We start from the raw sequence: 11,915 nt of genomic DNA, 5'->3' as shown, positions 1-11,915 counted from the left end.
GAGCCAAAACCAGCACTGTTTTATGTACGATTGTTGGAAAGTTAAAGAGAGGAGAAACGAACGGCAAACACGATCTGCTCAGTCTCATTAGAAAAGCATAGGAAATCAAGCTGTCCCTATCTCATAAGATTATTATATGGTAATTTAACCATGTTCTTTTAAGCATGTAAATGCATCAATCCTAAGCCAAATCCTCACATTACCGATTTGTTCTTCTGTCAAACAAGTCAGCTTTACACATGTTCAAAGCTCCAATTCATCAGACGACCAAATTTTACTTCCGTGCACGCCTCAGAGCGTCCATGCCGGGCACTAATACGGTGTTTTCCTAGAAGAAGAACCCTCAGCCAGCAGTTAAGCAACTTAAGGTATATGTGCTTCAACGAGGAGATAACCCATTACCATTGCTTTTATACTTTTTTTTGTTTTTTTTTGTTGTTTTTCATTTTGTTACACGACATCTAAGTAGGGCTTGAGATGCCATCAAGAGAAAGATGGACAAGCCCTTCAGCAGATTTTCGAATTAGGGAGAAGCCCACTCGAAGTAGTGGCAGCGAGCACCTCTGGTGACAGTCCAGTTCCCGCAGCCGAAGAAGACGCTTCCTTGCTTTGGTCCGGGCTTCCGAACCATTCCTTTGCTGCTCTTCACCCCGCAGAAACAGTAAGGGTTGTACTGGAATAGGGGCATTTGTTGATCCTTAGGCTTGTGGGGGTGATGCGGAGAGAAACCCATGTTCTCAGGGATCGGGTTCCATGTCACCGGACCACCGCTAGCCTGCCACACCAGAGAGTTCGTGATAGCAAACCTAAAACCCTGGCGCATCAAGAGGACAAGTAAGCGAGCTGTGTTTTTAGCATCGTCAAGACCACAATGTGCACGCCCCTGCCACACCAGACCTGCCATCTCGACCGCCTCCTTCAGATTGCACCGTGCACCACCAAAAACCTCACGGAATGGAACTTTTAAGTTAATCCAACTGCCAAAAGGAAACCAAGATAAATAAATAAATATGTCGATGGCTACATCATCATCACAATTTTTTTGTGACCCAAAATAAGCACATATCAAATCCATTTACCGGTTAAAGTAAGGAGGCTTCCGGATCTTCTTAATCTGGCACTCAGATTCCAGCATTATCCGACAATCCCAGTTTGACCATGTCACCACAGCAAAGTTGGTGTTCTTTATGCCCTTCTTCTCAAGCCATTTATCATGCCTAAGGAGAGCCTCACTGAGTGTAACGCCTCTATCTACCTAGAACATGTAAATGCAGATTTAGAATTTAGGCTAATTAGTTTCCCGGTCTTGGTAAAGTCATAGGAATTCAGAACTGACCTGAATTTGCTGGATGCCAGTCAGATCCTTGCAGAAATCACTCAGGAGTTGGTTGCAAGTTGGTCGGACATATGTCTGAAAACATGCTTCCAGCTGGCCAGTAACACTGCTCACAATGACGGAAGGAAACTCGATTATCTCCTGTGGATGGGGTTTTCTCTCCTTGTCGCAGGTAGCCTCAAAGTCTATGACCACGAAGTACTGAAAATCTTGGAACTGGAATTCATACGGGTATCCTTGAGCGACCATATTATATGGCGGGTAGTGAAATCGATTATCCATGGGAAATTGGTATAACTGCCTCCCAAAAGCATTTGGTGGGTATGACTGCAGCTTATGAGAGTCGGGATAGAAGGTCGGCCAAGAGCCAGGTTCATGTTGAAAGGTAGGTTTGTGGTAAAATTCAGTTGGAAGCTCCATAAACTGACCATTCAAAGAGCAAACTGGTTCTACAACATCCCCACCCGGGTGACTACAGATTTCATCTTTAAGCTCGGGAAGACCTTCAATGGAATTCCCAGTACATTGCAGGTTGAACGGGATCCCCTTCGTCTGGAGGCATTTTAAGGTTGCCTCACAGTTTTGTATTGTTTCTACATAAAATAAATAAGCATAAACAATCAGTATATTATCAAATTTAATTTATCGTCACCAATATGACCCATAGTATTTATGATTTCAGAAGTTCAAGATATGTTGATTGTGATGAACAACTCCAGTATTATGATTTCAGACATCATTTTCAGACATGAGCATCCAATGACCCTCGAAATGAATGGAAAAAATAAAATTTTGAAAACACCTAAACCGACAATATAATTGTATTTGACACACCCAAGTCCAAGCAACATGGCTTCCAAAAAATATAATTTGCTCACAAATTTGACAGCACATAAAGCACAAGAAAGGAAACTCTACGATGAGGTTACTTTCGAAAATGGTAACAGCAAGCAATAACCAACACCAGCAGGAGGGAAATCCAGTGAGAGATAAACCCGTAGCAATAAGGCTTGTACGCAGCACAAAAAAAAGACAAAAGAAGGATGAAAGGACTTGTAGTGCATGTTAAAAGCCTTTATCTCACCAACAGATTTCACACAAGAATAACATATATTAGATCAGATGAAATGCATATCATGCATTACTGCCTCTGGCAATGGCCCATCACCTTTCACAAGAAAATGATGAGCTAAATACGGTTCAAGAAATGAAAAACTGTAGAGGTTACTAGGAATATATTCATCCATTAAACTTTTAATTTGAAGGTGAAAGGCACAGCTTAGAAGGTGCCACTATTTCTGAACATCATCACAAAATCAGATGGAAGATTGGAAGCATAATATGGGCAATGAATTTTCCTGGGTATGAAGCCTCGGACAACAGGTATGGTGCAAGGATTGTATTTCTCTAAATTCTCATTTAGCTCAAACCTACATTTGACCTTTTGCTGGGTGTTAACACAAAGCTAAAAACCAGACCACTATGCAATTCAGAAAATCAGTAAAACTGATACCATGAGTTAACCTAAGCACATTGAAAATACTCAAATGTTAGACCATCAACAATTCTATCATCTCTCTCGCCGAGAAATAAAAGAGAGGAAAAAATAGACTATCACTTCATTCACAAAGCCTAGCCAATCTCATTTAGCCATGGTGGTTGAGGATCTAACTACATGCAGATTAGCCAAATGAAGAAATAAACACCCTTCTACTTGTTTAGAAGAATGAGTGTCAAACTTCGCCTGAAATAAAGTCAACGTAAGACTCATTTTATCAATATCTTTATGTAACATAAACCTTGCAGCTAACATGCAGGAACTTTCTAGACATGAATGTTACCCACTGGTTGATTTAAGCCCAAATTTACACCTAATGGCTAGTGAAACTGAGCTGAGACGGTAACAATAAAACCTAAACCCATCACTACACACCATCTCGGTTGTATTTTAGGGATCCAAACCCTAAATGGACCACGTGGTGACAAAGAAAGAATAACTTCACCATGAGGGATGTGTATGGCATTGGCAATGAGGCTATTCAATAGAATAGAGTACCACAAAATATCCTAACAGGCCAAAAAAGGTTACAAATTATCTAGAAATAGTACCATACACCATGTAAATCTTCTCCACACAGTACCGCTTGCTTATGACTAAAGAAGGTAGATTCGGTCGAATAACAGAAAGCTTAGAACAAAATACATAAAATAATAATTACATACTTATCCTCCACTCAACAGATTCAATTGACACATCCAATTTAGGGTAACATAAACCAAGTTAATACAATATATTCGCGAGTAGGCCAATATATAATTCTTCGTATATCCAATATTTGGTCCAACCTTCCAAGTCACTGGAAAAAAAAGAGTAAAGTATAAACTTTCAGTTGGCATTCGTAATGTTCAATGCTAGGCCAGAGTTTTAAAAACCTTCAGGACACCATATCTCACACCATTCCAACAGGAACCCTAGGGGAACTCCTAAATTTGATTCAAATAATTCAAATAAAAAAATACTCAAAACTAAAGCAACCCAGATGAAGATAAAGCCAAGGGATCTAACACTAAACAAATAAAACAGCAAAAGGAACTGGATTTTTAAGAACAAAACCAAAAACCCATCAAGACAATGCCAAATAAATTCGCATAAAAACCCCAGGAATCAAAGAAAAAAATTCAATCAAATATACTAAAACTCATAACTCAAAGCAGATCAAGGTTCAAAACTTTAAACACAAAAATACCTAGGGAAAACTGGGGGGAAATCAAACCTTTATTTTCAAGGGCCATCATGATCTTGTGTATAATTAAGATCAACCGGCAAGTACATCAGATCCTTGTCTGTTTTCACTCACCTGTAACAACAAATAGTAAAAAGATAAATAATCCAGAAAATAAAAAAATTCAAACAAAAAACGAAACTGAGAAAATAAAAGAGGAAGAAAGTTGCATAGAAGAGAATAGGGCCATCATGATCTTGTGTATAATTAAGATCAACCGGCAAGTACATCAGATCCTTGTCTGTTTTCACTCACCTGTAACAACAATAGTAAAAAGATAAATAATCCAGAAAATAAAAAAATTCAAACAAAAAACGAAACTGAGAAAATAAAAGAGGAAGAAAGTTGCATAGAAGAGAATGACCTGATGATGCCCACAGAGAATGACAAAGGGAAGTAATGTATAATATTGAGAAGAGAAGTCGTTTTCTCTCTTTTTTTTTTTAATATTTGTGCTTTTATTTATTTGATATATGTTATTTGGAATAATTATGTTCACACCCCTACAAACTTACCTTTTTTCATTAAAGCCTCTGTATCTTTCCGCTTTCTTTTTCACGAAGATAAATATAATAAGGAATAAGTGAAGACAGTTTAGTTCTTTTTAGTATCTTTTTTTAATATATTAATTGTAATCATTTATTAATCATAAATTTTAAATATATATATATAGTATATTTTAAAAAATAAAAGTGGATGAGATTTTATTTTTAATTGGTTAGAGCTTTTATATTTTTTTATTATTCACACGTTATAATATTTAATGTTAATCATATTAATATAACACAATCAAATTTTTAAATATTAATATATACACATAATTAAAATGTTTTCTACCATATTTATTAAATATGTTGTATTTTCGTATTTTTAAAAAGTACTACTTTAATCTATAGTATTTTTTTATTATTTTTAGTGACTTTTATAATCAATTTAAAGTTATCTTATTTATTTTGCATCTATTCATTAAAAATATATAATTCTTATGTATTCTTATAATTATTGTGTAAATTTTGATTGAGAAAATCAAATACTTTTTTGATAAGTTATTGAGACGTGATAAATCTATTTTTCTTCTACAACACCTCTAAGGGATGCTTTTTTTTAATTTTAATTATCCATATAATTTTTTTATTTTTACTAAAAAATAATTTAAATAATCATATAAAACCATTAATAACGATTTATAATACTTTGACTTTATAAAATAAAATTAAAATTAAAATATACTGATAAACTTAAATAAAATTATTGTGGCGAGATCACAAAAGATTTCATCAATAATATCTTAGATTATAATGTTTTGTAAAATATTATAGATTTTATTAATAATTATTTTTTGAATTATAAGATTTAAACTTTTAACATTTAATTATTATATTAAGGACTATATCATTAAACTTTAATAAATAAAAAGGATATTGGTTTTTATTGAAAACTAATTCAACCTTCAATAGGGTTTAAAACTAAAATTTTGGGATTTAGGGTCTTAATGTTTAGGGTTTTAGGTTAAAATAGGTCAGGTTATGGAGTATAAATTATATACATAATGTGTACCAAATAATTTCTCTTGATTTCCATTGAGTTTTTTTCAGCATATTTCATGTCTCTTTTATTAATTTTTTTTATTAATCTGGGATGAGCTCAATGCAGTATCTGTTCAAAAATAATTCTCAATCTTTTGATATTGAATGCTCACACCCTTGACATTCATGGTGCTTGAACTCGGATTCTCAAAGAATAATAATAATTTCTTTGCAAATGAGACCACTTGATTCATGCTCTATTTTATTAATTTATATTTGAGATTTATTATTTTCTTTTTAAATATATCTTCTTAAAAATATAATTAATTTTAAAATGAGACGTCTAATTTAATATTTAATAAATTAATATTTTCATGTGTATTTTGCATATTATGTTGTAAGTAACCGATCAATAATTTCTTTTATACCGAAAAATTTTAAGGATAATTACTACTATCAAAATCTTAAAAGTGATTTAGAAAAATCACAAGGCATTATTTGGAAGGAAAAAATACTCGACGTTGAGGATGAAATTATAATTTATTCATTTTAGAGGGACCAAAAATATAAAATGAAAAGTCTTTGCGCCTCTGTGATTCACACAAAAGAAAGAAGGATCGAGGTAGCGTGGGTCCCAGGCAAACAAAACGTGATTTTTGTTAACGATTTCTGCTTTTTTACTAGAAAAGCATTTACATGCGGTTTAGAATTAAAAAGGACACGTGGTGAACTTTGGTTTGTTAGTGGAGACATCGGTGTAGTGGACAGTGTGGACACTACGGGGTTATTTTAGATATTTTATGTTTTGTTTCTAGCAATTATCTAGATACCATCTGGGCACTTTACCATTCTTGTCCCTGGGTTCGATCCAATGAGATTAGCTTGACTCGATTCAAATTTAAATAAAAAATTTAATTTATTAATTAGTTTAAAATTACTTATTTAAATTTGATTTAATGATCATATAAATTTTTAAATTTTTTAAGTTAATCAATTCAATTGTATTTTTTTTATATCTAATTAAATTGTCAAAGCTTTCCAACAAGTTAATAAAAATATGCATACACATAAATATTGAAAGAAAGATAAAAAAAAATGCAATATTTGAAACAATTTTATAAAGTAAACCAATCCAAATTGTTTGATGCAACAACTTGCTGGACAACATTTTCTTTACACATAGTTACTCTAATTTCACCCACATAGAAGCACTCGTATTTTTCTACGTATCTTGTAAATTTTGTTTGATAAGTGCAAACAAATATGAGATATGACATTTTAATCATTGTTTTTTAATATGTAGACACTCATTTTCGTCCAGATTAATTTTGTTTATATATATATAGTAATATAGTTTGTGAAAATATTTTTTACAAAATATAATATATAATTTTCAGAAAACGATTTTCGAAAATTTATATATTATATAGTTTTGAAAATATGTTTAAAATATATAATATAATTTGAAAACATTTATATATTGTAAGTTTTTAAAACATTTTGAAAACTTATATGTATATTTTTAAAACATTTTTGAAAAATTATATAATATATAGTTTTAAAAATATTTTTTGAAAAATTATATAATATATAGTTTAAAAAAACATTTTCGGTAAAATTATATAATATATACTTTTAGAAACATTTTTTTTGAAAACTTATATAATATTTTAAAATAATTTTTGAAAACTATATAATACATAGTTTTGGAAATTTTTTATATAAATGTTTTTGAAATATATATTATATATTTTAGGAATTATTATTATTATTATTATTATATATTATTATTATTATTATCATTATTTATTTTTATTTTTATTTTTTTCCGTTTCAGGTCCAATAGCAGTCCAAAGGGTCTTGGGGCCTGAACCAGACCAACATTAAGGTTAGGTTTAGGGTTTAGGGTTTACCATATCAAAAAAGGTAAGAAATCTGAACAGATTTCCTCAGATCTACGTTGGTGGGAGCATTTTTTGGGTGTTTTAACTTTGAATCAGGGCTTAGGGTGATAAGGTGCGTGTTTTGGGGGGTTTAGGGCAGTGGCCGACAGTAGCCGGAAGCGGTGGCGATCGGTGGTTGAGGTTCGACCGAGAGGGCTGGTTGAGAGCATATCTCTCGTTTAGGGGAGATGGGTTTCTGAGAAAGGGTGAGAATGAAGGGAAGAGAAGGCTATTTGGGTATTTATATACCGATGAATAATATGAAAATAGAGGATTCTTAAATCCTTTCTGCAATCCCTGGTATTTTGAATCGATTTGCAATTTGGTCACCATGTGTAAATTTACCTCCAGATTCTAATTTAATCAATTTAGTCCCTGTTTATATTTTTTATGTTTTGTGAATTGGCCTTCTAACTTTTTATTTTTACTTTTGTAGTTCAATTTACTACCAATTTAAACCATTAATTTCAATTTGTCTCTATTTGATCCTCTAAGTAGTTACTTTTTTAATATTTTTTTTGTTTTCTTTGATATTATATATATATATATATATATATATATTCTATTTTTATTTATTTTATTCTCTTCCTTTGAATTTTTCTTTCTTTCATTTTTCTCTTTTTCTTATTTATTTTGATTTATTTTTTTTATTTTTCATTTTTTTTATAAATATATTTTTCCTCTTGATTTATCATTTATTTATTTTATTTATTATTTATTTATGTAGCTTTTTTCTAACATTTTCGATCTATTTTTTTAGAGAAACCCCAGTCAATCAAATGTAAACAATTTGAATCGAATGTTTTAAGTTTCAATTTAAATTTTAATTTTCGCAATTAAAGACAACCGACAAGTTAATTGGTACCGAAATGGCAGTTCAAGGGAGCTAATCCTTCCTTGACCATAATCGACTCCCGAACTCGACACGTTTCTGGTACAACACAGATTAGGTAAGATGGTGTCCGATCCACCTAAATGTTTTTAAAGTGATCGGTGGAGACTCTCACTCCAATTCACTTAATCCAAGTCGACGCCCAATTCCGGGCCCAACCGAAAGACGGTTCCGACAGCTTGGCGACTCTGCTGGGGACAAAGTAAGTGAGTCAGGCCATAATTAAATTTTGGTTGTCTTTTTGAGCAAAAATTGTAAATTTTAATTTATTTATTCGATTCCAATTATTTATCTTTGATTTTTTTTTCAAATAAATAGTTGTACTAATGGTTTTTCAATGATTTCAGATTTTTGGAAAAAATTTCATCTCATGCTCTATACCCGAGCTTCGTACCCTATTTAAGTGGGGGTGAAAGCGACGCCTTCGTGTGAATTTATTCACCGTGCGGGCATAAGGGAATGTTTCTTCTCTAGTTTAACTTAATCCACATAAGCTTGTAATAGGCTTAAGACTAAGGGTCTGGCAAGCCCAAGGGGGCACCGGCAAGGAGAACTCGAGTACCTTTTTTAGAACCTAAACCGGGAGAGTATAGGGAATTAGTGCCCACCCCAAAACCTCATTCCAAACCCTAGGCTGCTTTGATTTTATTTCCTGCTTTACTTTCTGTTAAAAGCATGCGAACTAGAAAAATATGCGGTTTAGGATTTGTTTGAAATTAGCATGCGGGATAGAGATCATGTCCGGGTAGGAATTAAAGCATGTGGGGTAAATATCATGTGGGGTAGGACTTTTATTTTTCATGATTATTTTTTATTATTTTCACCTCACTAACTCTTTTTTCATTTTTGTTTTCTTTTATTTTATTTTCATCACTTGCATCATTTAAAAGAGGTGTTGATCCACCAAAAATGTGTTTGTTAAACATGAATAATCTGCATTAATGGACAAAGGGGTTATAATACAAAAGATGAAAATAAAGAGGGCAGTCTACAAGGCGACTATGTGTCACATTCAATCCAGAAGACATGGTGCCCACAATTGAAGAGTATGTCACTCTGCATTATAAAGGACTCGGGATGAACCGGGTCTACATCAAGCACAATGAAGGTCTATCTTTGAAGAATTGACTGGCAGAAGTTGCAGGGGCAAAATGAAGGTTACTGATCTCGGGAGTCCCTTCAAATACAACAATGGCAAAATGATAGTTGAAATTGGAGACCATTGCTGACGAATTCAAGAAACAGACAAATGAACTTCACATAGTTCCTATCAATTGAGGGCTCCAATGACGTATTCATTGGGAATAGGTTCAACAAAAGATAAATGCCAGAGATGCAGTCATTCGAGACTTCTTGGGCCAGTACAAAAAATAACTCAACATTTGCACGGTTCATCCAGAGCGGTTTGACAGGTTATTTAACCGGTGACAGACGAAGGCAGAAGACTAGTCAATATATCATAAGTTGTCAGGATATTTTTGTCTCTTAAAAGATAAAAAACTTTTGTCCCCAATAAGGATTATTTCTAATAACAGACACATTTTTAGGATCAATGCCTCGAACATTGCATGCATTATGCATTTAAACATATTTTGCATTTTGTTATTTTTTCTTTACATTCGCATTAACTAACGGAAGAATGTCTCATCAAAAGGAGCGCATACTGGATACACCACCTCAAGCATTAGACACACCCTATTCACATAACACCCACTTGAAAAAGAAGAAAATGAAAGCCATAATTGCTCAGATCGAGGAGAACATGTTGAAGCTCCAGAGGGAGTTGGAAGACAAGATAAACCAGAGTAGTCTGAGTACTCTGGATACAATCATGAAAAATCAAGAGTCATTGGTCAATCAAATTGTGCCAAGTTGTCTGGTATACATCAAGCAAGTGCACCTAGGGCAAGTTCACCGGAAGGGGTAACTATACCACCTACCCTACAAGTGGTTATCGCACCTAAAATCTTACCTGAACTTCAAGGGGACTTATCACTACAAAAGCAAAAACCCCATCTACTGCAGAGATACAAACTGTTATATTTAACCCTAAGAACAATCCGGGTTATTACCATGTATCGGATTTGGACGAAGATGACAAAATGAATAAGATAGAGGAAAAATCAAGCAGTTTGAGGAGCAAATGAAGGTAGTTAAAGGAGACCATGACTACCACTGAGTCGATGCCGTGGAACTCAGTCTAGTCTCAGACTTAGATCTTCCTCCGAAATTCAAGTCCCCTGAATTCGAGAAGTTTGACGGGAATAGTTTCCCATCCGCTCACATCACCATGTTCTGCCGAAAGATGACAAGATATGGAGGAAACGATCAACTCCTGATTCACTGCTTCCAGGAGAGTCTGTCGGGCTCAACCATCCGGTGATACAACCAGCTAAGCCGATCAAATATCAAGACCTGGAAGGACCTGGCCAAGTCATTTCTGGAACAATACAAATATGTCAATGACATAAGGCCAGATCGAGTTATGCTAAAAAGCATGGAAAAGAAGCATAACGAGAGTTTCAGGCAATGCGCACAAAAATGGAGGGACTTGGTTGTGCAAGTTCATCCATCGTTGGATAAAAAGGAAACTCGGAAGCTCTCTTCGTACAGACCCTGAAGGCTCCATACTTCGGGCACCTAGTTGCGATCACATCAGGAAGCTTTTCAGACTTGGTTATGGATGAAGAAATGATCGATTCGGCTATAAAAAAAGTAAAATTAAGGATGGGGAGACCAGTAAGAAACCTCCTATGCGAGAGAGGGATGGAGAGATTAACAACATCAATCATGCCGGTAAAGGTGTTATAATCTCCAAACCGAAATCAACTGCAGTTGTACCGTCAGGTACTTCTAAACAAGATTCCAGAGAACCAAAGAGGGAAAGGAAAAATTTTGACCCTATTCTCATAACCTGCAAAGAGCTTTACCGTCAACTTCTTGACACCCATGTAGTGTCACCATACCCAGTGAAACCCATGAAGCCCCCATACCCCAAGTGGTATGATGAGAATGCACATTGTGAATATCACGGTGGTGTCACAGGGCACACAATTGAGAACTGTTACGCATTCAAGAGAGTTGTACAGAAGATGCGTAACCAGAACTAGATCGACTTCAACAACTTGGGGGCATCCAAGTGAGGAAGACTATTTCATCATTTGAGATATTTTGTTTGAATTTTTTTTCTCTCAAGTTTGTGTAAGGACATTCGAATAAAATTATGTTACTTTAAAGATGTTAAGCAATGAATCACATTTGCAAACTTACAATTCTTTGAATATCATTTGAATTAAGAAACTCTGTAAATGGTTCAAAGTTACAGATCTTTGACGGAGTAACATGATTTAAAACAAGGACTTTGGCCTTACCCAGAATATACACTCAAACACCGTACCTTGTTCTAGAAATTTAACCTTTTTCCTTTCATAAGGT

General features: G+C 34.0%; 1 protein-coding gene across 2 annotated transcripts; it reads right to left on the bottom strand.

Moving 5' to 3' along the window:
* Positions 1-100: 100 nt before the first annotated feature.
* Positions 101-4,284, bottom strand: LOC120156187. Of its 2 annotated transcripts, none has more exons than XM_039167588.1 (4): positions 4,084-4,284; positions 1,337-1,929; positions 1,080-1,255; positions 101-977 (listed from the first exon to the last, which is right to left on the bottom strand). In XM_039167588.1, exons 1-4 carry the CDS (start codon positions 4,130-4,132, stop codon positions 524-526), a joined length of 1,272 nt encoding a protein of 423 aa, XP_039023519.1. In that variant the 5' UTR covers positions 4,133-4,284; the 3' UTR covers positions 101-523. The 2 variants fall into 2 exon arrangements, with proteins under 2 accessions (XP_039023519.1, XP_039023520.1); XM_039167589.1 differs by having other exon boundaries at positions 4,111-4,284.
* Between the last annotated feature and the right edge of the window lie 7,631 nt (positions 4,285-11,915).

The sequence above is a fragment of the Hibiscus syriacus genome, unplaced genomic scaffold (assembly GCF_006381635.1).
Source record: "Hibiscus syriacus cultivar Baekdansim isolate YM2019G1 unplaced genomic scaffold, ASM638163v2 tig00111213_pilon, whole genome shotgun sequence".
In the NCBI taxonomy this organism is placed as follows: domain Eukaryota; kingdom Viridiplantae; phylum Streptophyta; class Magnoliopsida; order Malvales; family Malvaceae; genus Hibiscus; species Hibiscus syriacus.
Note: the sequence above shows the minus strand (reverse complement) of the source record. Positions and strands in the feature narration are given on the sequence as shown.

Bases quoted from the DNA above. Each gene is read 5' to 3' on its own strand.
- LOC120156187 (XM_039167588.1), bottom strand. From the start codon at position 4,132: ATGATGGCCCTTGAAAATAAAGGTTTGATTTCCCCCCAGTTTTCCCTA. The intron at 1,256-1,336 runs GTCAGTTCTGAA...TACATGTTCTAG, and splicing joins CTGGCATCCAGCAAATTCAG to GTAGATAGAGGCGTTACACT. The intron at 978-1,079 runs GTAAATGGATTT...TCCTTTTGGCAG, and splicing joins AAGCCTCCTTACTTTAACCG to TTGGATTAACTTAAAAGTTC.